The following is a 23,934-nucleotide window of genomic DNA, read 5'->3' on the forward strand; positions in this document are numbered from 1 at the left end:
GTGTGTGTGTGTGTGTGTGTGTGTGTGTGTGTGTGTGTGTGTGTGTGTTTTACATTGGGAGCTCCTCTCTGGGCCCCTGTTTTTTAAGAGGAAGAAAGGAGTCCCTGTTATTCAAGGGATAAAGAGGTGAAAGGGGATTGGTCAAAAATTAGGAAAGAGAAAGCAGGAGTAGGAGCTTGGAGAGGCCATGCTCCCACTGAGCCCAAGCTGTCCCATCCCCAGGAGCCCTGGCTGCAGCCAGTGGGCAGTGGGCAATGCCTCGGGAAGTGGATGGACCCAGCTGGAAGAAGCATGCGAACGATATTCGGGACATTTATGAATTCCGGGATGTCCTGGGCACGTAAGTGATGCCTTCTGTTCCTCCCTTCCCTTCTCTGGCAAATGAAGCAGCGCTGGTGCTAAGAACAGGCAGGGAGACAGAGAGGGGCTCGGATGGAATTTCAAACATCCTAGGTAGGCCTGCAAGGGATGCATCTGAACCTAAGGGAAGAGGTAAGGGGGTTCACCTCCCCCAAGCTAGGCCTTGGGCATCAAAATTAGGCTGTCAGGAAGTGGATGGAGTTTTTCCTCTGGATCAGCCCCTCGGCTGTTTCCTGCTAGCTTCCGCCCATGGAACTGCCCGTGGACACATCTGCAGGGCAGCAGGAGACCACACTCCTTGTCCTGCCTGACTGGTGTGGGGGTAGGGACTGAGAAAGGGAAGACAGAAAAATGAAGAATCCAGATCAAGGTTCTGTTACAAAGGTTCTGTATTAGAGGAGACCATGGAAAATGCCCAGACTTCCAGGTCAAGGGTCCCCTCCATTCCCATCCCTACCCAAACGGCCAGCGTAGACCCTTCTCCCTTCCAATTCAGGTTCTCCTCACTCCAGGCCCTTTCTGTGCTAAGGTCCGGGCAGAATTTTAAGGCTAGACTTGGTTGGGTGGGAGAGAGAAACCTTCAGAGGTTCTTCTTATAACAACTTTTGGTATCAGCCTGAGAATGGAAGGAAAGAGGAAGTGGGGGAGGAGTGGGAAGATTGAAGGCAGGGGTGACTGCCTTCTGGCTTCCCCTGTGGGCACATGGGAAGAGCCAGTGCTTAAAGTTCATTGAGCCTGGCTTGTGACAGCTTCAGTCTTATATTGTGGGATGGGAAATGTGGACTGGGCCCTGGTTCTGTCTGGCTAGGCTAGCAAATGGCCTTTGACTGATGGCTCAGCCTGTCCCGGAGGCATGAGGACTACAGGTGATGTTGTCTAATTTGGGCTGGTAAGAGAAAAGAAACCTTAGGTCTTCCCATCTCTGCTTAACTCAGCTGTCGTCCCCAAGTCTCAAATGGTCTCCAGCCTCCCCTTCCTCAGTCCAGCTTCTTTCCCAAAAATTATTCTCTTGTGTGTAAGGATTGATTTCTGCTGCTTCTAAGTCTTCAGAGCTTCCTGGGGCTCTTAGCCACCCCTTCCCCGAGGTGCCCTCACCTTCTTCCATCACCCTACTATTCGGTTGTTACTCTGTGCAAGCCAAGCAAGATTAATAGTGGGGATTTGGTGGGGGTGGGGAGACAAGCTTCTTGAGGTGATGAGGAAGCTGGAGCATCTTCCCCTTTCTGCTTCATCTACAAGGTCAGCTTCAGATGTGATTTCAAGATCCTTCCCATAACCCCTGAATTCCTCATCCTACCTTCTCATTGCATCCATAGACATGAATTCTTTGGTCCTCTTGTCCCCTGTTATCATGCCTTTTCCCCTCAGAGGGGTCACACATTAAAGATACCGTAAATCCTTTCCCTTAGTATGAATGATATTCTCAGAGTCTATGCTGATAGCAGGATTTGTTGGGTTGTTTTGTTTTCCCCCAGCAGAATTGTACAGAGCACACGGTAAAGGGAAGAAAGAGCTGGGGGCCTTGGAATTTTGGGAAGAAGTGGGGGAGGGGGAGGATAATGATTACAGTCCCTCACATTTCCAAAACTCGCTTCCAAGTTCTTGCTAGTCCTTTTTCTCTTTTAAACGTCCCTGGTAGGTAGAGTCTGAATATATCATTATCCTGATTTTATGTAACAGAAAAACGAGGCTCTGAGGGGCTTAGCAAGCTGGCCAACTTCCAGAATTAGAACCCAAGCCTCCTGATTCCAGGTCCAGTGTGCTAAGACCTGCTACTTAGAAGGACCTCAGGAAACTGTCCAGCCCAGCCAGGGAAGGTTAAGTGGATGAACTTAGGACAGGACTGTCCCTCCCTTTGTCTCCCCTTGCTGAGGCTTCCCTTGGCCTCTTGAATACTATGCTATGCAGCAGTTATGGGGGGTGGATGCTCATAGCCCAGGGGTCCCGTGACTTAGGGAGTTGTTGATAAGGAGGTGCCCATGAGCTTGGTACCCAGATCATGCCAAGGCCCAGAAATTTTGGAAGCATTCCTTATTTCCTCTCCCCCTATCCTACCTCACCATTCACCCCTCTTTGCCCTGACAGGGGAGCATTCTCCGAGGTGATACTGGCTGAAGAAAAGACCACCCAGAAACTGGTGGCCATCAAATGCATCGCCAAGAAAGCCTTGGAGGGCAAGGAGAGCAGCATTGAGAATGAGATCGCCGTGCTGCATAAGTGGGTGGGAGCTAGGTTGTCTCCTCCGGGGACCCACCCCCACCCCTACCCCCATACCTTTCTCCATCCTTGGCTTGGCTCTGCCTGAGTCCAGCCCCTCCATATTTGTCTTCTCCTCGTCAAACTTTGCCTGAAGTCATCACTGCCTTCTTGTTTACTACCATTGCCCCGACCATTCTGGTCCTGAGGGATGTCAGTAATCTAGGGTCTGAACTGAGGACCCAGCTGTTGTTCAAGCAGCTGATGGCTTCTGTGAATAAGAGATATAATGATAGTAACTGGCATTTCTAGAGGGTTTGCAAAGTACTTTCCATGTATTATCACATTGAAGCTTCTCTGCGAGGCAGCTGCTATTATCCCCATTTTGCAGACAAGGAAACTGAGGCTCAGTGAGTTTGGGACTTGGCTCAGAGTTATGAAGCTAGTAAATAGGAGAAGGATTTTATTTGGGTTTCCTTGGATTGATGGAGTGATTATCCTGATTCTCTCTCTGCTGCACAGTGCTGCTGCCTGAGAACCCTATGGAGGAGGACTCCTGGCTTAGCTTTCTCCTCATTGGGTTTTCAGGACCTGTGCCAGGGCCCTGCATTTCCTAGTCAGTCCCCAGGTTTGCTCTCTGGGTATCCTGCTCATCAGACATCAGATGGTAAGGCAGGCCCCATACCTCGGCTTCTGCCCTGAGCCCATCTGGGCTTCATATCCTCTGACGGTGCTGATGAGGCCAGCTTTGGAATGACTTCCTCCGTTGTTGCCCAGATGAATCTGCTGTCTTTAACCTGCTGTTACAACACAGGCAGGTAAATAGGCGAGCAGTCCTGGTGTTCCTTGGGTCAGTTGCCTATCCCGGTCTAGCTGAGTCCCCAGTTCTGGACTTAATAATCACACAATACTGGGGAAGGAGAATGAGCTCCAGCAGCCTCAAATGTTTGTCTAATGAGACCTATCATTGCGGGACTATTGAATAAAGTGAGAGGCCGTCCTGAGGATCCCAGGCATTGTGGCATAGTTGCTTTAGAGAGCTAACCATGGCATCAGGAAAACCTGGGTTCAAGTCCCACCACATGCTGGCTACATCAAATTGAGCAAAGGCACAACTTCTCTTTGCCCCAGCAGCTCTCCAAACTTGTGGATTACAGGACAATTGCCATCTGCATTAGTAGAGGCAGCAAGGGGGCACAGTGGATAGAAGGGCTGGGTCTGGACTCAAGAGGACCTGGGTTCATATCCTGCCTCAGACATTTCCTAGTGGTATGACTCTGGGTAAGTCACTAACCTCTGTTTGCCTCAGTTTCCTCAGCTGTAAAATTAGAATAATAGTACCCACCTCTCAGGGTTGCTTTGAGGATCAAATCTTAGCACAATGCCTGGCACATAGTAGGAGCTAAAGACAGGTTTGTTTCCTTCTTGCCTAGAAGGGGATGCCTAACTCTTTCTAAATAATTTCAATGAAATCATAGGTCCAACCAAAAAAACATTTTTTAAGTACCCAAAGTGACCTTAAATACTGGTATTAAGTATTATTCTCCACTAGCAACCTGCCTGGCTCTTCATGGTAGCATGGAAAGGTCCTGGTTCATCCAAGGCTGAGCCTGCTGAGTATAAAGTGGCAGTTCCCACCAAAACGGAGAGGTTTTGAATGCAAGCCCAGTGACATACTGTTTGCATGTATGTTTTCATGTATGTCTGTGTCTGGCCATCCTGGCAATGTCCTCGTTTTTTGGCCCCAGTAACTCTTCAAAGCTCGTCTCCAAAGTCAACCAGGGTTGTGACCCGAGTTGGTAGAAGCAACACTCAGATCCCCCAACATGGGGATATAATTGGTAGTAGGCAGTGCCACCCTGTTACTATGTGCTGAGGTAGTGTGGTCCTTAGCTCCAAGGAGCACTATCTGCCTCCTCCTGCTCAAGTTTGGCTGGGGGTAGAGGAGGCCTCTGGGCCTTCCCTCTGAACCTCCTTTGTTTCTTCTTCTAGGATCAAACACCCCAACATTGTGGCCTTGGATGACATCTATGAGTGTGGTGGGCACCTGTACCTCATCATGCAGCTGTGAGGATCAGCCCTCCCCTGACGTTCTCCCACTTCCTTCTCAGCCCCATTCCTGCTCTAGTGACCCCCCTCTTGTCTCTGACATGTCCGCCTTCCTTCCTGGCATCACCCCTGACCAGGACCTCTGTCCCTTCCTTCTCAGCTTCCGGCCATCCACATCCTTGCCACTGCTCCAGACCCCCGTCTTTCCATGATCCCATTCCCCCCTATCTTCTCCTTGGCCCTAATCCTGCACTGTTCTTATCTAGTCTCTTCCCTTTCCCTCTAACCTTTGGATGGCACTCTCCTTCCGTTAGCATTCTAAGAGATTCCAAGGGGACTTCGAAGCACTGGAGGGCCCTGTGAATGGGGAGGGGCATGGCATGGAGGGCTGGGGAAACCATTACCTCTAACCTGTTCCTTTTGCTTCAGGGTGTCTGGGGGTGAGCTCTTTGACCGAATTGTGGAGAAGGGCTTCTACACAGAACGGGATGCCAGCCAACTAATCTGCCAGGTACTCGATGCTGTCAAGTACCTCCATGACATGGGCATTGTACACAGAGATCTCAAGGTGAGAGAGGGGTTTTTGTGTGTTTTTTGGGGGGTGCAGTGAGGAATACAATGGGGTAGGAAAGGTTGGAGAAGTGAGGAAGCTTGAATGATGTATAATTATGACCAATCATGGCCTTGGAAAAGAGTTGGGAAAATTCTCACCCCACCTTTTTTCATCAGAGAGGGGATGGTGATGGTGGTGGTGGGAGGTGTTTCCTTTGATATCAGATATCATTGCTATGTTGGTTTTGCTTAATTTATTTTCCTTTGTTTAAAAAGAAAGGCTTATTTGATAGGTGTGTGGGTGAAAGGCAGTGGGGGTAGATCTGGAAATAACTTTGTAAAAACAAAATCCATCAATAAAACATTAATTTAAAAAGAAAATCTACTTGATTTAAAATAGATAAATTAAAATTTAATTAATTTAAAAAGAAAGACTGCGGGGGAGTTTGAAGGAAGAGGGTGACAGGGAAATGGACTGGGGGGGAGGGACAAGAGGATCAGAGTGCGGAAGGCTGAGAAGGGAGAAGGCAGAGGAAGGGTATTGAACTGGGAGTCAAGGGGCCTGTTTTCTTAGGTGTAAAGTGGGGATAATATGTGCCTGCCCGACCTCTCAGGGCTCTTGTGAAGATGGAATGAGATCATTTTATCACTGATGACTTATATAAAGATATAAATGGCATGCTTATCAAATTTGCAAATGACATCAGCTAGGAAGGAGAGTTAATATGGAGGACAGATCCAGGATGCAAAAATCTCAACAGGCTACATGATGGGCTGACTCTAAAATGGGGGTCTGCCTTGGACGATAGTAAGCACTGAAAACCAAGTATTTTTTAGGAATGCTATCAGTAGGGGGGTCTTGTTAACGTGGCATCTGAAGTCTTTCCAGATCAGATTCTGTGAGATCAGCATGGTGTCAATGAGAAAGCCATACACAAATATGTTATGATTATTATTCTCTCCCAAAGCCAGAGAACTTGCTTTACTACAGCCTGGAGGAAGATTCCAAGATCATGATCTCAGACTTTGGGCTGTCCAAGATGGAAGTCTCAGGCAGTGTGCTTTCCACAGCCTGTGGCACGCCAGGCTATGTCGGTAGGAATGAAGCGGAGGGTGAAGATCAGGGTAGAGGTGGCGTTGGGGGTGCCATCTGAAAGGTGGTTTGGGGGAGCTGTGAGAGTCCTGTGTGCAAAGGTTGGGGGGATGGGTGCGGTTTATGTGGGGGTACACCCCTCCTCCCTCACCCTATCATGACTGCCATCTCTTCTACCTTGGCAGCCCCTGAAGTCTTGGCCCAGAAACCATATAGCAAGGCTGTGGATTGCTGGTCCATTGGTGTTATTGCCTACATCTTGTAAGTAGGGGGGCCCAGGTATGGGGTAAGGGTGGCAGTGCCATTGTGGTGGTGAGCCACAAGGCAAGTGGTCCCTCCTTTCCTCCTCCTCTGGGACTTGGAGTTAAGAAAATTTGCTGTAATCCTAGCTCTGCTGATAACTCACTAGACAAGTCACTTGCTCTCTCCAGGCCTGTTTGATAATCTGTAGACGGGGATGATATTTTGTGCCTGTCCTGCTTCACAGCTGAGAGGGTCGAATGGGATAAAGAGAGAGGGGGAAGTGTAGGGGAATATTGGGGGTTCATATTGTTCTTCTTTCTCTTCCCCCATCAGACTCTGTGGTTACCCTCCTTTCTATGATGAGAACGATGCAAAACTCTTTGAGCAGATTCTGAAGGCCGAGTATGAGTTTGATTCTCCTTACTGGGACGACATCTCCGACTCTGGTACTGATGCTGGGAACAGATCCCTGTCCCCCTGACCTTCCTTCTCACTGTGTCCTTGCGCTTACTTCACACCTCCCTCCTGCCCTGCTGCTTTTTCTCCTCCATTGCACTGCCACCGCCAGACCAAGTACCTGCCCCTAGGGTCTACTCTTAGGTTGCCCTTGTGCAACCTGCCAAAGCTTCGGTGGCACTGTCTCTCTCTGCCATGCACTGCAGCCCCCCAGGAAATCCCAGGCCCTCTGAAGCTGTGGGCAGGATAGCCTTTACCTAGGCGTCCCCCGATCATCACTGGAGCTGGAAGGCACCATCAGTAACCATCCGGCCCAAACTGCACAATGAGATAGAGGCACTCATCCAGCCTCAGCCTGGCTGTCTCCAAGGTGGCACCTACCACTTCTCAAGGTAGAGATAGGGCCAATTGTTAGAAAGCTTTTCCTGACATTAAGCCTAAATTTTTCTCTTGCATTTTCCACCTGGTTCTCAGGCCATGGAGAGCAAATCTAATGTTCCTCTGATTAACAGCCCTTCCAATACTTGAAGACCCCTACAATTCCCCTCCCCCTCAGTCTTCTCTCGTATAAATATTCCCAGTTACTTCACTCCACCCCCGAATTGAAAATTCACAAAAACACAGAAAAACAAACCCCCTTTCCTGCTGGTCTGATGATGTGGGAAATGTCTAATTCCAATCTTGGCCCTCTGCTAAAATCCAGTGTCATGGAAAGGGGACATAGCCTTAAACGATTCTCTGGCATCTTTCTCCCTCTGTCCTTTCACAAGAGTGGGTTCTGATAGAGGTAGAAGCTGGGAAGGAGTTGCTGCTCATTGGAATGAGCAAGAGGAAACCCTACTGACAATTTCCCCACTCTGATTCTGCTCCAGAGCTAGTCCTGTTTATTGACCGACTGACTGGCAGGTGGGCTGGGGAGAGTGCTGAGAGGAGCCAGACTGGGCCGGGAGTAGGCTTGGGCTTTGGGCTCATGATCTGAACTCACTGACCCTTATGGTCTCTTCTCCACTACCGGAGGGCTCTGTCTGTAGTGGGTATTCCATAAGCGTTGTTTAAGTTGAATGGCATTCTCTGTCTCTGTCCTGCCTCGGGCCCAAGCCAAAGACTTTATCCGACATTTGATGGAAAAAGATCCTGAGAAGAGGTTCACCTGTGAGCAAGCCCTGCAGCACCCATGGTGAGGAAGGCCCCAACCCCCTCTGCCTAGGCTCTGCACCCAAGGCCCTGAAGCTTCCTTACCAGCTCCCCCACCCTGTCTTCTCTTAGGATTGCAGGAGACACGGCGCTGGACAAAAACATCCACCAGTCTGTCAGTGAGCAGATCAAGAAGAACTTTGCCAAGAGCAAATGGAAGGTGAGGCTGTGGCCCCTCCCCTCAAATCCTTGACCTTGGCCTCCCTCTACACCCCCAGTTGTGGCCTTTCCCAAATACCCTTCTGCCAGCCTGAGCCCCAGCCTCTCTTCTCCCTAATGTACCTGCTGTAGCCCAGGCCTCACCTTCCCTCCCAAGTCCCTAGCTCCATCCTCCTCATTCCCATTCTCCTGCCTCCTGCCTCACACTGGGGAGACAGCATGGCACAGTGGAAACAGGGCCAGCTCTGGAGCAGGGGTTATGGGGTCTGACTGGCATGACCATGAACAGGTCCCCCCACCTCTCTGGGCCTCCTCAGACTAGACTGCCAGCTCTGCATCCATAGTCTTTATCTAATGCTTCCTTCCCTCCTCCTTGGGTACCCAGCCCAGGCCAGGCTGGCGGACCTTTGGGGTTAGTGCCCTAACCTCCTCCATGGCTTATTCCCTTTCAGCAAGCCTTCAATGCCACAGCAGTGGTGCGGCATATGAGGAGGCTTCAGCTGGGTACCAGTCAGGATGGGCCTGGCCCTGCCCAGACCACCAGCCACGGGGAGCTGCTGGCACCTGAGACAGGCGCGGGTGAGGCGACGGTGTGGGGAAGGGAGCCCGACTGTCCCCGAGGCACCTTCCATTACTGACCCCCCTCTGAGCTCCCCACGTTGGCGGCTGCAGGGACTGCTGTGCAGAGCCCTTCCTGGAGCTACCAGCTACTCACCCAGCCCAGCTGCTGAGGGCTGGGCAATTAGCCGGTGGAGTCATGGTGGCGGGTGAGCTCCTGGGCAAGGGCTTAGGTGGAACCTGTCAAAGAGAAGCCATCATGCCCCAGAGAATGCTGCAGGGTAGTAGGGCTTTGAGTTGCCCATGCTCTCCCCTTCCATCCTGTCCCCAGGAAAGCCTCCTCTTCTCCCTTCCCAGGGCTCTGAGCCTACTTCAGCCAAGGCCTCCTCTGTAACCGTCTGCCCTGGCTTTGGATCCTTTTCCTGATACCCTTTCTAGCACCTTGCCCTGGTCTCTCTGACCTCTGGAAAGGGCAGGGAGCTGTGCAGGGAAGTTATAGCAGGAGCCAGGGCCCTGAGAAGAGACGTGGGGGTGCTGAAGGTGGAAATCACTTGGCCTTCTTCCTCTCTCAGTGCTCCTTTTTTCTTCCCTTGCTCTGGCCAAGGTATCCAACCATTTTCCAAGCAAATATTTCTATTTTATTGTTCATTCTTTTATTAAAGGGAAGAGGTTAAAATCATTCGATCATTTCATTCCTTCAGTTTAGTAGGCACCTCCCAATCTTTACCCTTCCCCAAGAGTGTACAACTGACCATCTGCTATAAGGACATAACATGCCCCTGAGGTAGATGCTAGAAGTAAGGGAACCCCCAAACCCAAGGGTGGGTAGGACTGGGGAGAGGGAAGGAAGGTCTGTCCCTGGTAAGGGGCTAGGGTCTCTTATGTTACTGAAAAGTGAAGCAGTTTCCTGTCACCTTGGGTCTCCAGTGTCTTCTTGCTCTGACACTGGGCCCCTGCTCTCCTCAGAGGCCTCCCTTTTGCGTTTCTGAGACTTTGCCTTTGCCTGGAGGATCTGTGGTTTGGGGATCTGTCGCAGGTCTGCACAGAACAGCACCTGGGAAAAGGAACTGGGGTAGAGGGTCTTCCCTTGGAAGGGTGAGTGCAGTGCACTCAGAGTTGGAGAGGGTGGAAGGACAATGCAATGAGGCTTTGTGTGTGTTTTAATGGAGTAAGACACTAACCGCTTGAGTCCAGCCAGCATATGGACCCCAAAGGCTCCGGAAGAAGTCTCCTAAAGTAGAAGGAATGTTGCTGAATCTGCCCCTTTCCTGTTGGTGACACCCCTCCCTGGCCCCTCTGCATTCCTCCCACCCAGCCCTGGGACATTGCTTACCCAGTTCTTTGCTGGTCTTCTGGCTCAGGCTCTTCTGAGCCTTGGAAGCAGGCTGCCAGCCATAGTCCCGGCGGGCGATGTGCCAGACATGGACATCTACAGGCACAGCTTGGGGCTTGTCCAGGGACATGAGACACACGCAGTCAGCCACCTTTAACAGAGAAGTTCAGGATCCAGCCTGCTCTTCATTACTCCTCACCTCACCCCAAATCTCTCACCTATGAGGTACATTTTCCTCTAGGCTACTCCCTATTGTGTGTGTGTGTGTGATGGGCACTGGTGATCTTTCCAGGCCTTACCTTTACCCCAACGCCAGGCAGCGAGCAGAGCTTCTGTTGGGCTTCCTCATAGGGCACTGACCGGAGCTGCTGCAGCCAGCTGAGTCCCCCCCGCTCATTCAGGATGACGCGGGCGCTCTCACTCACAAAGCGGGCACGATACCCAAAACCCAGCTTCCGAAGCTGAGGCTCCACCTCGGCCTCTGCAGGGAGAGTCGGGCAATATGAGTTGAACACCCCACATCCTGGGCTTGGTGGCTGCCCAAATGGTTAACAAATGTATCACATCACCCCTGTTCCCCCACCTATAACTTTAGAGAATTTGCAGCCTCACAGGGAACAACACAGGTACGGAAAGTCCGAAGGCCCACAAAGAGGCCTGTTAAAAGGGTAAAATAGTGGGATGATGGTTACCAGAGGTGGGTGGGGCTAGTATGGGAAGGCTTGGGGAAGCTCAAAGCATCACAGATTCAGACATCATTTAGCTCAGCTCCTTCCTCTCATAAATGAGGAACAAGGCACAGAAAGTGGAATGACTAAAGTCAGGTAAGCAGTAAGGATTTAAAGTCAAGCTTTGGACTTGGTCAGGGGTGGGGAACCTTCGGCCTCCTTGTGCCTGAGCCCAAGTTTTACAGAACAAAGCCTTTTGTGAAGGGGAATTGTTCTGTGATTTGGATCGTCAAAGGGTGCAGGTGCTCTTCCCGCTGCACCAGGCTCTGAAAAAAAGGGCTGGGATCCGCAGCAGGGTGGCTGCCTAGACTGTGTGGACGTGTGCCCGAAGGGTACCAGGACAGGCACCAAGCCGCCCCCCTCCCCAGCTGCTGGGCCCGAGGGCCCCGAGGGTTCGGGGCTGGCTCACTGGCCAATGCCTGCAGGCTGGGGAAGCCGTGGTAGGAGACGTCGTCCAGCCGGCCCAGCTGCGGCCCCAGGTGCTGGCACAGCCGCTGCACCATGCCGCTGATCCTCGAGATGTGGTTGTTGGAGGAGCAGATGAAGGAGAAGAGACACTCCAGCGGGTCTAGTCGGAGCAGCCGGACCCCTGCGGGGGGAGGGAGCGGTCAGCCCGGCTGCGCCGCCCTCAGCCGCCGCTCCACCGGCGCCCCGGTCCCCGCTTACCCGGGAATCTCGGGGCCACTTCTCGGAAGTGGGGGTCCGCGGAGGCCCAGCGCCGGTACAGGTCGGCCAGGCGGACGTGGAGCTGGAAGAAGCGGCGCAGGGTCTGCGGTGCCCCGGGCCCGGCCGGCTCCCCGTACACAGTGTAGTGCAGCCGGCCGTCCGCCTGGGTCAGGGTCCACAGCCGGCCGTCCAGGACGCCCGTCCAGTGCCCCGGGCTCTGCTCTCTCCACCTGTGACCGGGAGAGAGGGATAGCGCCCCCCGCTGAACCCCCGGCTCACCGCCAGCCCCGGGTGGGAGCGGTCCCTCCCCGACGGCTTCTCGCGGGACGCCTGGCGCACGTGGGGCCTCGCTCACCTGAAGGACTGGCCCGAGGACAGCACCAGGCCCAGGTCCAGCTCGGATCGCGGACAGGGGATGGAGGCCCACAGGCCGGGGGCCGAGGCGAGGGTACGGTGCTGCATGCCCCAAAAGATATGCGGGGAAGCGCGCTGGGAACAGCCCGAATCGTCCAGGTCAGTGTACCAGCCCTTTAAAGACCGCCTCCACTCTAGGCCCCGCCCCCAAACATCCCACCCACTCTGGATTTCACTGGGCGAAGCCCCGCCTATTCTGGACTCCTCCCACCCAAAGCTCCGCCCGTTGCTCTGCGGGGAGTATTTACTTTCCCCGGCTCTGGATTGGCTGACGTCCTTTCCTATCAAAGCCTCACACCACTCCCCCGTATCACCCAAGCCCCGCCCCCCAACCCCACTTCACTTCCCAGTCTTCTTCGACGCGGGAGTTGCGGTTTGCTGCGCAAAGCCGGAAGTCGCTGCAAAAGCGCGCGAGGCGTTCCGCTCACGCGAGACTTCTGTAATCCGAGACTGTACACTACCGGAAATAGAGTCCGTGCCCACTTGGCAAGGGCTTCAGCCTATCCGGAGCGGAGACAGCGGAAGGGCTCCAATGAAGGGCTGGGGGCTTGGGGAGCTAGGCAATAGTCACGCGGGCAGCGGGCTCTAGTCGGAGCCCCTCCTCCTTCTTCCCGCCCAGCCGCCTGGGCCCGCCGGCGGCGGTGTCCCTGCACTCCCCCTCCCCCACTTGGCAGGAAGCGGGATTCCAAATAGACCGTTTATTTTCTAAGAATCAATATATTTTCTTCCTCCGAAATAAATACAAACCAATTTGACGGGCGGGGACCCATGGGGGAGCGGGAGCGGGGTTTGGGGACAAGCCCCAGGCGTTTTAGTGCCAAAGGATTCTGGTGCGACCCGGAAACGCAGTTACAAATGAGAATAATTTAAATTCTCCGCTAATTTACAGTATGTACAGTAGCAGAAGGGTCATCAGGAACCCCCCCTCCCCCGCGGCCCCCCTGCAGGGCGAGACAGACAGACATGGGTGAGCTTCCCGCAGCAGGGCTGGGCCTCCCCGAACCCCAGCCTGCAGTGACCTCCAGGCCTTCGCAAAGAGGCAGGGCAGCGAGGCACCCGGGGCGCCGGGCCTCCCATCTAGTGTATGCTCCGGGGTCCCCTTTTTGGCTTGAGGATATTCCCTCGGCCAGAGGCCGGCCGTTTCCAGGCCCCGGAGCGTCCTGTACAGTCCAGCTGCACTTGGGGCGGGGCCACCCCCGCCCAGCTTCCCCTGAGACTGGCCCCAAGACCAGGAATGAGTCAGTGCAGAGGCTGACGGGTGCCTCCCAGGAGCAGGAGCGAGCGCGGCACCTGCCGCTTCAGTCGCTGTCGCTTGTCTCGCTGCTCTGCTCGCCCTGCACCTTGCTGCGGTGCTGCAGGGCACGGTGATAGGCGATCTGCACTGACTTGCGGATGTTGGACTTGCGGCCCTCCAGCATCTTTTCCTTGTCTAGGTCCTGGTTCACTCCCAGAGGAACTAGCTTGGTCCTGGGGAGCCACTGCCTGTGGAAAGTGACAAAGTGAGAGGCCGCAGCACTGAGCACCACCCAAATGCCCAGCGTTTTCAAGATGACTGCCCCAAACACCCTCTACAGACAGGCCTACAAAGTAAATGGGGGTGTGATGGAATTGGGATCTGGGACCCCACTGTCCTCTCCCTAGGTCCTCCCCCATCTAGAATCCAGCAGTGGTAGGGAGCATCAAAGTGATGCAGTGGAAAAAACCTTAGAGGTTAAAGAGATCTGGGTCTAAATCCCACAGTGACTGTGACCTCTAGACAAGCCACCACCATGGCTTATGGCTTCCCAGTCTGTAAAATGAGGGGGCTGAAGGAGATGACTTCTGAGCTTCCTTCCTGGGACAAAAATCTCTAAAATCCACTACCATGCCTTAGAAAGCATGAGCTTTGTCAGACATGATGGTTGGCATCTTGGAAGAAAAAGCATGGTTCTGGGGCAGCTAGCTGGCACAGTGAATAGAGCTCCAGCCCTGGAGTCTGGAGGACCTGAGTTCAAATCCAGCCTCAAATGTGACAGTTAACTAGCTGTGTGGCCTTGGGCAAGTCATTTAATCCCAACTGCCTTGCCTTCCCCCCTCCAAAAAAAATATAAGAAAAGAAAAAGCATGGTTCAGTGGGGAGAGCCCTGGCTCTGGAACCATAGGGCCTGGGTCCAATTTCCAGTCCTGTAATTTATTACTTGTATGTGCGAGTTATTTAACTTCTGTAAGCCTTGGTTTGCTCATCTGTAAAATGAATTCAGGAAGATCAGATGGACTAATGTCCCTTCCACCTTTCTCATCCTATCTGGCATGTACCAGGATTATCAGTCTGCAAGCACATATTATATTATCAGATCCTCTGTATTTTATCACAGTGACCAAGTCTTCTACCTGACACAAAAGGAAGTGCTCCTGATTTCTGGCTGGAGCCTCTCCGCTCCAGTCCATCTCAGCCTTGTCCTCACTGTTCTGTTTGCCAGGCTGTCTGCTCCTGGACCCTACTTCTGTGCAACACTGAGAGCTATCCTTCTAGATGATGTTAATTCCCCTCCCTAGCCCATCACTTCCTCCCCTTTCCCCTTACCAGGTTCTCTTGTTGTCAAAGAAGAGGACGAGGTAGAGATGCTCACGAGCTTCCTGGGTCATCTGCTCCCCAAGTTTCAACACCTCCAGCGGGGGCACAGGAATGGGTACCCCGTGGTGGAACATGCCCTCCCGAGGCATCTTGGGGTCGATGATCTGACGGATTGGGGGCACAGCTTGGTTCAGTCCTCTCCCTCCCCCCAGAACCTCCTGTCTAATACTCTGGCCAGTCTAGCCATTGTTTGTGGCCAAAGAGAAATTGATCACTGTTGATAACTGAGGGGCTACGAGGCCCCAGAGACCTTATGACCCCTGGGCCATAACTGCATTGGGTAGCCGCAATGCCTGGGAGCCTGAGTAAGACTGTTCAGAGTACCTATGTGATACACAAGGGTGGAAATGTATACCACATCAAAGTTGGGGAGACAGGTCCCTGAGCTGCACCTGTCCATCTGTCTGCCTGCCAAGCACCCCTCACGCTCACTGGGCTCTCTGGGGCTCCAGTGGGGCTTCGGAAACTCTTTGTTAACCTCGAGTCTGTATTCTGGATCACTTTCCTGGCCTTGTAGCTGGGGCTGGTGTGGGGTGAGGGCAGAAGGCATGGGGCAAGGTAGGAGAAGCAGGATCCTACCAGAGCTGGGTACGAGGGGTACCCTCGGCACTTTGCCCACACCAGGTCCAGGGCATCCAGCGGGGAATCCTCATCCTCAGATAGCCAGCCAGGTCCCCGGCCCAGACTCTTCCTCACCACTATGCAGAAATGGAAAAGAAGGTTGAATCAAGGGTTGCAGAGGGAAGACACTTCAAAACCAGGTTCCCCTGATTCTATACATAGGTACTTACTGCTATGCCCCACACCACGCCCCGTGCCCACAGAGTAAGACTCATTTTCAGTGCCAGATGTATCCTCGCTGCTGTCCTCTGGGAAGGTCCCCCGGGAGAAGGAAGGCTTTCCTCGGCCTTGTTTCGAGGGGGTTGTGCTGTGAGAAATAATCAGAAGTTCAGGTTAGCTTTCAAGGAAGCAGAAACCATATAGACTGATAGTGAAGGAAAAGGTGGGACTGACACCTTCAGGGAAGAACAGAATCCAGTTCTTCACCTTCATTGCTTAGGGTGGCAGGGAGTCTGGCCCCTTCACCAACCACATTGAGAAGGCTGCTATCCCGAAGTTAAGGACATCTGACATCTCCCTGGGATACCTTGGAACCTGAGCTCAGGAAGAAGAACCAAGTACCTGGTTCGGTCAGAAGCGGCACTGCTGCTGCTGCTGCTGCTGGACTCTGAGTCAGAGCTACTGCGGGGGAGGCTGCAGTCATTCCGATAGACGAGAAAGCTTTTTTTCACAGGCTGGTTTCCACTGCTGAAGCCATTTGCTGGTAAATCTGGGTTAGAGAGAAGGAGCAGGCTGGTCTGTCTGGGCAGGAGGAACATCAGGATTTATTCCTATCTCTATCTTGGACTGGAATATTCTTCCAGTCCTCAGCAAAAAGCTTCTGGGAATGATTCCAGGAGTCTTGCATGAGCTGCCCCTGTAATGCCCATACCGGCACTGCTCATGAACAGGAGAACTTGGGGTTAGCTCTGCAACTGCCCACTGTTCAGCTGTGTGATTCTAGGCCAATAATTTAACTTCTCTGGGGCCTGGTCAAGTGCAAAGGCTGTCAGACTTGCAATCCGGCAGACCTGAGTTCAGATCCCATCTCAGACACCCAGGAGAGCTAGAAGCTGTATCACACTGACCAAATCACTCAACCTCTCTATGCCTCAGTTTCCTCACATGTAAAAGAGGTGTGATGGACTCAGTGACCTTGCAGGTCCCTTTCAGCTCTAAATCTATAATGCTAAGCTTCTTACTATACAAAGAGCTCACTCACAAGGCAGCTACCATGAAGTTCACAGGGAAGAGCTGTAAATTTATTTACTTCCTCGAGGGAAGATGGAAGGGTTGGCTCACCCATGGGAGGGTCTTCGGTGGATTTATCGCTGTCACTGTCAGAGCTGGAGCTAGGCCGGGGACTCCTCCCTCGCTTTCGCTGTCTCTGAGAGCCCATGATTGGCAGCTGGGGCGGCCCTACAGGGCTGCTTCCATGACCTGGGGCCAGCTGGCTCTCCCGATTCTTTGGTGGCCGTCCTGGCCGTTTGGGGGGACCAGCTGTCTTCGGGTTCTTCTTTGAGAACAAGACTGATGTCCTTCTGCCCACCTCATGGGCAGGGGTTGAGGACAAGTTGGGGCCCAGACCTGCAGCAGAAACAGAAGGGATATAATATTGGCAAAGGCTATGGGAGGGCCAGGTTCATGATATGACAATGTCTTGAACCAGGATTCTAAGTAGGGGCAAAGGGAGTAACTTTAAAATATAGGGGAGTCAAGCTTCTCTTCTATTCAGCAACTTGTTTCAGTGCTGTGGGAAGAACAAACTTGGGTTTGTTATCATTCCATTAAGTAGTGGCTCGGGGACCCCTTTCCCTCTGGCAACTACAGCTAGTTGGGTAGTTGAAAAACCCTAGAATTAGGGATGGGTCCAGGAGGGACCAAGTCTGAATGTCCTCCCTGGAAGTGAGGGCCAGCCTGTTGGGATCCCTTGCTCAGGGCCCTGGGGCCCAGGCCCCCATGGACGCGCAGACCTTTGCCAGTCTCTTGGCTGCTGCTTTCCTCAGCGGCACTGTCTGTCTGTCCATCCTTGTCGCAGGGGGTGTGGACCTGTAGGGCGCCTCGTCCCGCTGAGCTGTGCCGATCTGGCCCATCCCGGACAGCCTCTCTCTGGTGTGCCAATTTCCTACGTAACGCAGTCATTTCCTTCTTGATCATCTTGGCGCGGCGGGAGCGATTGACACTTTGCTTGCTGGCATTAACCTCATCCAACTGCTCCAACAAGAGCTTCAGCTGCTCCTCTGGTGGCAGGTGCTTCTGGTTCTCAGACAGCAGAAACCGCTCTTCCTCTGGTGGGGGGGAGGGAGGTTGGACAGGGGTGTGAAGATCAAGACCAGTGAGAGCCCCTGAAGGTCCCATGACCCCAGGGGCATGATGAAATCAAGTCTTCCCTGAGTCCCACCCAAGTGTCCCTGTCACCAAGCTAGGGAAGGCCACTCCCTGGTGACATGAGCATTGCCAACCTATGATCTTACTGGGATCAGACAGGGAAGGGCTTAGGGGAGTCATGCCCATCAAGAGAACTGGCATGTGTCTAGGAGGCACAGCACAGAACCCACCATCCTCTGCATGGAGCAGGGCCTCATCCCCAGCCAGGCTGTGGGGGAAGTGCATGCCCGTCTCAAAGTCAATGCCCATCTTGTCAGCCTGCCGCCGAGCCTGCCGTAACACGGTGCCCCCTTGCTCCCGAAGCCGCACTGCTGCCCGGTAAAAGATGGTGTCCTTGGCATTGTACTTGAGGCAGTTGCTGACTATGAGGTGGAAATCCTCCTCAAAGTCATCAAAGTTCAGGTATCGATAGGCCTCCAGGTTCTGCTTCATTGTAGAAAAGTCCATGGGCTTCTTGATGTGCTCAAGATAGTCAGGTACCTGCCAGGAAGGGACAGAGCAGGCCCTGGCTACATGGAGAGATCGCCCACTGACCTCCCCACCCCCACCCATCCAGGGCCCTGCTCCAAACCACAGGGTGGAGTCCCCTCCAAAGATACCATAAAGGGAAATCTAGAAATTCAGGACGCCAAGAATATGTGCGAAGTTGAGAAGAGCAAGCACTGGACTAGGGATTAGGAGATCTGGATTCTACTTCGAGCTGGGCAACCGACTTAGTGGGTCGACCCTGAGCCAGTGAACCTCTCTGGGCCTTGGGGTTCTCCCATCTAGAAAATGGCAACAATCCCACCTGCTCAATTTTACAAATATGTTGTAAGGATTCAGTAAGTTAAGAGATGGGGAGAAGGCTTGGAAGATATCCTGCATTTGTAAATCCCTTTATGCTTAGCATTACAGGATTGCTATTCTATTATAGAAAACATTTCAATAGTCAGGAGGTGCTGGTGTCACTGGGGCTCAGTACCTCAGAGCTCTCCCACAGTCAGCACTTCCAAAGTGCTACTTCCTGAGGTTAGAACCAAATCCCTTCCAAAAAACAGCCCACAACTGAAGTCAATGAGCTCTAGCTGTGGGAAGGGTCTCCCCATTTGAAAAGACCTGGTCCCCAAGGCAGGGAGACTGACTGGCATGATGGATATTTACTTTGTTAACAATGTGTGGTGGGTGTGAAGGCTGCTCCTCTGGCCAGCAGACTCAACAGCCAGGGGCCCACCCACTCCAAACCAATGCCCTGGAACTGCCAGCAGGAATCCAACTCAGCATGTAAGAATTGGGATGGGGATGGGGGAGGGCTCGGGGAGAGGGGGAAGGGGTTCTTACTTCGTAGATTTCTGTTACCTCAGACAGAGGGACCGGCTCGCTGAAGATGTTGCCCGTGTCCTTCTCTTGGAGCTGTTCTAAGGTCTTACGGAGGAGGATGAGGAAAGGGGTCAGTTGCATCTCTAAGGCCACTTGCTGGACCTTGATCTGAAACATAAGACAAGGGATGCTCATATAGATCCACGTCACAATCCCAGGGAATGCCCTTCCAGGTGAAAGGCTTTCAGGGATGGGCAAAATTTAAGATATGGTCTGAGGATTTTCCTTCTCTTCCACCTGGCTCCTTGGAGCTGGCTACCATGAAAAAGGGAGAAACATACTAATCCTCTCATCCTGGTCCTAATTCTTTTTTTTTTTTTTTAGAGGGGGGGAGGCCGGGCAATTGGGGCTGACTTGCCCAAGGTCACATGGCTAGTAAGTGTTAAGTGTCTGAGGCTGGATTTGAACTCAGGTCCTCTTGATTCCAGGGCCAGCGCTCTATTTATGGCATCACCTAGCCATCCCCCAGTTCTAATTCTTAACTCAGCTGAGGAATGTAACTTTTTTGAGGGCAAGGGCTGTTTCATTTTGTAACCCTACATGCCCAGCACATGACAAGCGCTTATGAACAACTAAGAAATCAGTTTTCTTCCAGGAAATTAAAGTTCACAATGTAGCACTTAATCCTATCTTGCCATATACTGTCCCTAGCTCACTACGGACAAATCTTAGCCTCACTGAAAACACCCATCAAAAAGCAGGCCCTGTGGGGCCGAGCTTTGGAGCCCCAGCTTCTCGGCCACAGACTGTCACAGGCACACACGTCCTCTCTGACAGCAGGCAGCATTCCTGCCTGGGACAGAATGGGAATTACCGTCTCTCTCTTGAGTTTTTCACGCTTCCGAATCAGCTCCACCAGCAGCCGGGCGCGCTCTAAGTCATGGCGCAGCCGTTGCCATGACTTCAGTTGCTCTTTCAGGGCCCAATTCTTGTCCTCTGAGTCTCTCTGAGGAAGAAACAAGGAAAACAAAGCTGGAAATGGAGGAGGGCTGGGGGAGAGACAGGAGCAGCCATGTCGGGCACAAGTGGGTGCTGGATTTCCTCTCCTCCCTGGGACCTTGGCCACTATCCAAATGGTTGCCATTCTCCATATCCCAGATGAGAGGTAGGCACGAGAACACAAGCGGTCCGAATCCCATCTCCTTTCCCCAAATTCCATCACGTCCTCCCCACTCCCAACAAAAAGAACAGCTCACCCCAGCTCCCAGTCCTCCTGGGGGAGCAGGCCGTGGTGCTCCAACTTGATCACAATTCCTCTGGGACTGTAGATGGGTCTGCAGGCGGCGAAGGAGAGGGACCCCATTCCTGGACTGGCGCTTTAGTGTCCAATAGCTGTGGAGCCTTTGCATAAACTGGCTCTTCCTCTGAATGGTTAAGCGATTAGTAATCTTGCTGAGCCTGAGAAGATGGGAAGGACAGAGGGAGGAGGGGGGAGCACCTGCAGTAATTTGTACAGGCCAACTGGTACCTACTCTTATCAGAGCTTGGCCCTCAGCTAGTCTCTTCTCAACTTGGCTAGTGAGCCTCAGGTGAGCATTTTTTACAGACTCCTGGGCCAGGAAGAACCTCTGAGGAGGGCATGTGGGTTCAGGAAGTAAGACCCTTCCACATCCCTTCAACATCCGGAGGGTACAGAGGTGGCATTGTGTCCTCCACAGGCTACACAGACTGTACCCCTGCCCCATCTTCACTGAAGCGGAACAACAAAGGGTCTTTTGAAATCTCTCATCCAGAAGTAAACACCATGGAGACTCTGCTTAACCTGTGAAGCAGTTTCAGCATCCCCAGACAGATGAAACCTTTAGCAGGCAAGGCTCCAATCCCCCAACAGCCAGATCTACAGCCGGGAAGGGAACCTTTGGGCCCTCAGGTGGCCCTTAGCCCATGATAATGGTGTTGTGTGTGGCCACTATGCCCACAGCAACTTCCCCCAGTGGATTATACCATTCAGAGTAACCTTGAAGGGTATAAGGATAAAGAGCTGTAAGCAATAGTTAATGGACTAATTAGCATTTCAAAGGATAAAAAGAAGTTATAGGCCCAGTAAACAACATGGGGTGAACAGTTTACACTCCAGAAATTCACTAACAGGTCTCTTCACAGCTTTTCCTATTTCACCCCCTACAGCTCCCCTTTTCCCTTTGTTAGAGTTTCTTTTATTTCTTCTTTTCTTCCTACTCACCACCCATTTTAAGTGGCCAAAAAATGAAAATGACGGTTACGTTAAAATCACTTATGGAGGAAAGCTTTATTGTCCTACGTCAAGTTACTTTTAAATTAGGGTAGGGACTCATGATTTTTTCTTGTGGGATAGAAACAGTTCACCAATCTCTGCTCTCCATTGTGGCTCTGCCAACTCCTCATGTAAAAGAATGGACACTGGCCGCTAGTCTTGGCTAGGCTAGTAATTGACTTGGTAACCTGGGGCAACTTCCTTCATCTCTTTGGCCCTCAGCTCCCCTAGCTGAAAACAGAAGGATTTACTAGATGATAGATAACGTCCCTTCCAACTCTTAATGATCTACAAACTTCTTTGCCAAAGGGGAAATCAGAGGGTCCCCATTCTTAATCATCTGGGGCCCTGCCTACCTGTGTGGTGGGATGCAGGGGACTGATACCACAGGTGCTGCTGCCCGTTTTTCTGCCAAGATCTTCCGAGCCTTCTTCATCTTTATCCTTGACTTGGCCTTTGCTTTCTTCACCTTCTCTGAACTCCAACCTTTTCCCTCTTCTTCCTCTTCCTCTTCCTCTTCTTCACCCTCACTGTGTGACAGGGCAGGCAGGCGGCGCACTGAGCCCGGAGGTGTGTGGATATCACAGTAGGCGGTTTTGCGCACACTGAAGGAGGTGCCATTGGCACCCGTTTCTCGGACCGGCTCCATCTTCATGTAGAGGCCAGCCTGCTGGGCGCAGGTCACGTGGAAGGCTGTGTAGCAGTTGGCCTTGTGGCACTGAATGCAGGCCCCTGACCCCCTCTGTTTGCAGATATAACATGTGAGCTTCCATCGGGCAGGTGGGATGTGCTCAATGCTGTCGATGGGCTCCAGAAACACTGTGTTGGCGAAGCAAACCTCCGGGATCCATAGGGCACACACTACGTGAGCCCACCGGCCATCGTCCGTCTGCTTGAAGGCCCCGCCCTTATTCGGGCAAAGGGCACAGTCCACTGCCCTGGATGGGGATTGGAGGCAGCGGCGGCAAAGCCACTGGCCTTCGGGGATGTAGGGGACGCCATAACATTCTTGGTGAACAGCCAGGTTGCACATATCGCAGAAGAGAATCACATTGCTGTTCTGACACTCACCGTCATTACAGATGCAGCACACGGCGTCCTCGTCCACCAGGGCGTTGGGGTCCCCCTTGTGGTGGCTCTCGAAATAGGACTCCTTCTCTAAGCGGTCCATCAGGTACTCAAAGATCTCCTGGGGGATGGGGCTCACTCCCTCCGTCTTCCGGCGCTCATTCATGATGTCCAGCCAGATATAGTCCTCCTCATCCATGTCATACTCTACCTCCTCATCCAGCTCCTCTGCTGATTTCTCAATGTACCTGGAGGGAACACAGTAGCTCAGGTCTGGCCTTGCCTTTCCCCCCATCCTTCAGAGCCTCTGCCAAGCACACAAAGGGAGAGACAAGGTGCTATATGAGGACATTTGGGGCTATCTCTACAGGGGATTTGGAGACTCAGGAAAAACCATTCTGTGTGGGTTCTACTTTCTCTAAGGTTTTTATCTAGGTGGGAGCTTGTTAAAATGAACATCAAAGGCAAATGTGAAAAACAGAACTGAGAATATAAACATCAGGGACACCTAGATATGTTTCAAGGGAAAACATTCAACAAACCTCAAACACCTACTATGTGTGAGACATTGGGGGAGCTGCAAATATAAAGAGAGAGGCCCCACTCAATGAGGTTACAGCTGAATAGAAGAAAGCCATCCCAAAGGGAAGAGATTTCACAGAGGAACTCCCTAGGGAGTGGTAGAGTCAAAAGGTAGGAGGAAAGGAAAAAGATGTGCTACTGCCTGGTTCCTGTCACTATGGAGTGGGAGGCTCACAGCTGACTGGACAGAAGCCTGGGTTATTGTTTGGTATTAGATGGTGGGCAACTTGGCAACCTCTTTCTACCTGGAGTCATCATGTAATTTCAGCGAAATGTGAAAAGCCCTTGGGAATTGCCCTGATTCAGCAGGCCCTACCAAGGGCTTTGGGGATGTTGCAGGTCTCCAAGGGCCTCCCAGACTTCTCACATGAACCCCAGAGTCAAGGTTTCTGTATTTGTGATCACATGAACTTATTAGCATAGCTCAGTGGGAAGCAACCACAGAAGGAAGTAGCATGGTACAACAGACAAAACTGCAAGTCACAGAACCTGGGTGCGAATTACACTTCTGAGGCTTACTCACTGTTTGACCTTGGGCAAGTTGCTTAATTCTCTGCTTGTAGCCTCCCTCCCTGAAGGTTCTGAAAATGACTGTACAATCTCTGAGTGAATGAGCTCTCCTCCCTGGCCTTGGGCCCCAACTTTCTACAGTGTGGCTCAAGTATCCCAGAGGCAGGATATGTAACTGAGAGGAAGTCTAACAAGATCAGATCCTGTTGCTTTTGGGCTGGGCCCCAGTCACAGTGGGGAGATACAGAAATTAACCAAGGCAGAAGGAGGTCCACAGGGGGCAAAGGAGGTCAGCAGGAAAAGGAGAGATAGTAGGAATACAAAGGGAAGAAGCCAGGACGTACAAGAAGAAGAACAAAGAACTGGCTTAAAAACCCAACAGGGAGTAAGGTTTAGAACACCATGAGCTACCTAGACATAGGATGGGCTAGAGCCCTTGGTAACCTACTCCTCCTTATCTGCCCATGTTCCTTAAACCATCCACTCATCCACCCACCCATCCATCTCTCCACCCACCCACCCTCCCACCCACCCATCCATCCATCCATCCATCCATCCATCCATCCATCCATCCATCCA

At 52.4% G+C, this 23,934-nt stretch overlaps 3 protein-coding genes across 7 annotated transcripts in view; 1 reads left to right on the forward strand and 2 right to left on the reverse strand.

Moving 5' to 3' along the window:
- The window catches only part of CAMK1 (calcium/calmodulin dependent protein kinase I), a 12,641-nt gene extending 3,102 nt beyond the window's left edge, over positions 1–9,539 (forward strand). For 2 of the 4 annotated variants that reach the window (XM_069083995.1, XM_069083996.1), the window contains exons 2-11: positions 223–340; positions 2,446–2,577; positions 4,549–4,623; positions 5,035–5,173; positions 6,126–6,252; positions 6,436–6,511; positions 6,827–6,939; positions 8,048–8,126; positions 8,216–8,303; positions 8,755–9,114. In XM_069083995.1, the coding sequence (XP_068940096.1) occupies positions 255–340; positions 2,446–2,577; positions 4,549–4,623; positions 5,035–5,173; positions 6,126–6,252; positions 6,436–6,511; positions 6,827–6,939; positions 8,048–8,126; positions 8,216–8,303; positions 8,755–8,940 (1,101 nt within the window). In that variant the 5' untranslated portion in view covers positions 223–254 and the 3' untranslated portion in view covers positions 8,941–9,114. Of the gene's footprint in view, positions 1–222; positions 341–2,445; positions 2,578–4,548; positions 4,624–5,034; positions 5,174–6,125; positions 6,253–6,435; positions 6,512–6,826; positions 6,940–8,047; positions 8,127–8,215; positions 8,304–8,754 lie in introns of all 4 variants that reach the window. The other 2 variants (XM_069083998.1, XM_069083997.1) reach the window with 2 other exon arrangements.
- On the reverse strand, positions 9,491–12,169 carry OGG1 (8-oxoguanine DNA glycosylase). Its single transcript, XM_069083999.1, has 7 exons — positions 11,943–12,169; positions 11,588–11,817; positions 11,331–11,510; positions 10,493–10,674; positions 10,194–10,344; positions 10,042–10,091; positions 9,491–9,914 (listed from the first exon to the last, which is right to left on the reverse strand). Exons 1-7 carry the CDS (start codon positions 12,047–12,049, stop codon positions 9,771–9,773), a joined length of 1,044 nt encoding a protein of 347 aa, XP_068940100.1. The 5' UTR covers positions 12,050–12,169; the 3' UTR covers positions 9,491–9,770.
- A 515-nt stretch (positions 12,170–12,684) lies between these two features.
- Positions 12,685–23,934, reverse strand: part of BRPF1 (bromodomain and PHD finger containing 1) — a 15,368-nt gene continuing 4,118 nt past the window's right edge. The window contains exons 4-15 of one of the 2 annotated variants that reach the window (XM_069083994.1): positions 21,552–22,511; positions 20,159–20,360; positions 19,777–19,908; positions 18,942–19,070; positions 17,774–18,083; positions 17,189–17,503; positions 16,518–16,802; positions 15,798–15,945; positions 15,407–15,543; positions 15,195–15,313; positions 14,565–14,719; positions 12,685–13,483 (exon numbers count right to left, since the gene is read on the reverse strand). In XM_069083994.1, coding sequence (XP_068940095.1) covers positions 13,300–13,483; positions 14,565–14,719; positions 15,195–15,313; positions 15,407–15,543; positions 15,798–15,945; positions 16,518–16,802; positions 17,189–17,503; positions 17,774–18,083; positions 18,942–19,070; positions 19,777–19,908; positions 20,159–20,360; positions 21,552–22,511 — 3,076 coding nt within the window. In that variant the 3' untranslated portion in view covers positions 12,685–13,299. Of the gene's footprint in view, positions 13,484–14,564; positions 14,720–15,194; positions 15,314–15,406; positions 15,544–15,797; positions 15,946–16,517; positions 16,803–17,188; positions 17,504–17,773; positions 18,084–18,923; positions 19,071–19,776; positions 19,909–20,158; positions 20,361–21,551; positions 22,512–23,934 lie in introns of both variants that reach the window. The other variant, XM_069083992.1, reaches the window with a different exon arrangement.

The sequence above is a fragment of the Petaurus breviceps genome, unplaced genomic scaffold (genome assembly GCF_028583685.1).
Source record: "Petaurus breviceps papuanus isolate PSGF00001 unplaced genomic scaffold, PetGlider_PUasm1.0 174, whole genome shotgun sequence".
NCBI lineage: Eukaryota > Metazoa > Chordata > Mammalia > Diprotodontia > Petauridae > Petaurus > Petaurus breviceps.

Excerpts from the sequence above, each read along its gene's own strand:
- OGG1 (XM_069083999.1), bottom strand. The coding sequence starts at position 12,049 with ATGCAGCACCGTACCCTCGCCTCGGCCCCCGGCCTGTGGGCCTCCATC. Across the intron at positions 10,675-11,330 it reads CAGCCTGCAGGCATTGGCCA|AGGCCGAGGTGGAGCCTCAG; the intron begins GTGAGCCAGCCC and ends CTCTCCCTGCAG. Across the intron at positions 10,092-10,193 it reads GAAGACCAGCAAAGAACTGG|GAGACTTCTTCCGGAGCCTT; the intron begins GTAAGCAATGTC and ends CTTCTACTTTAG.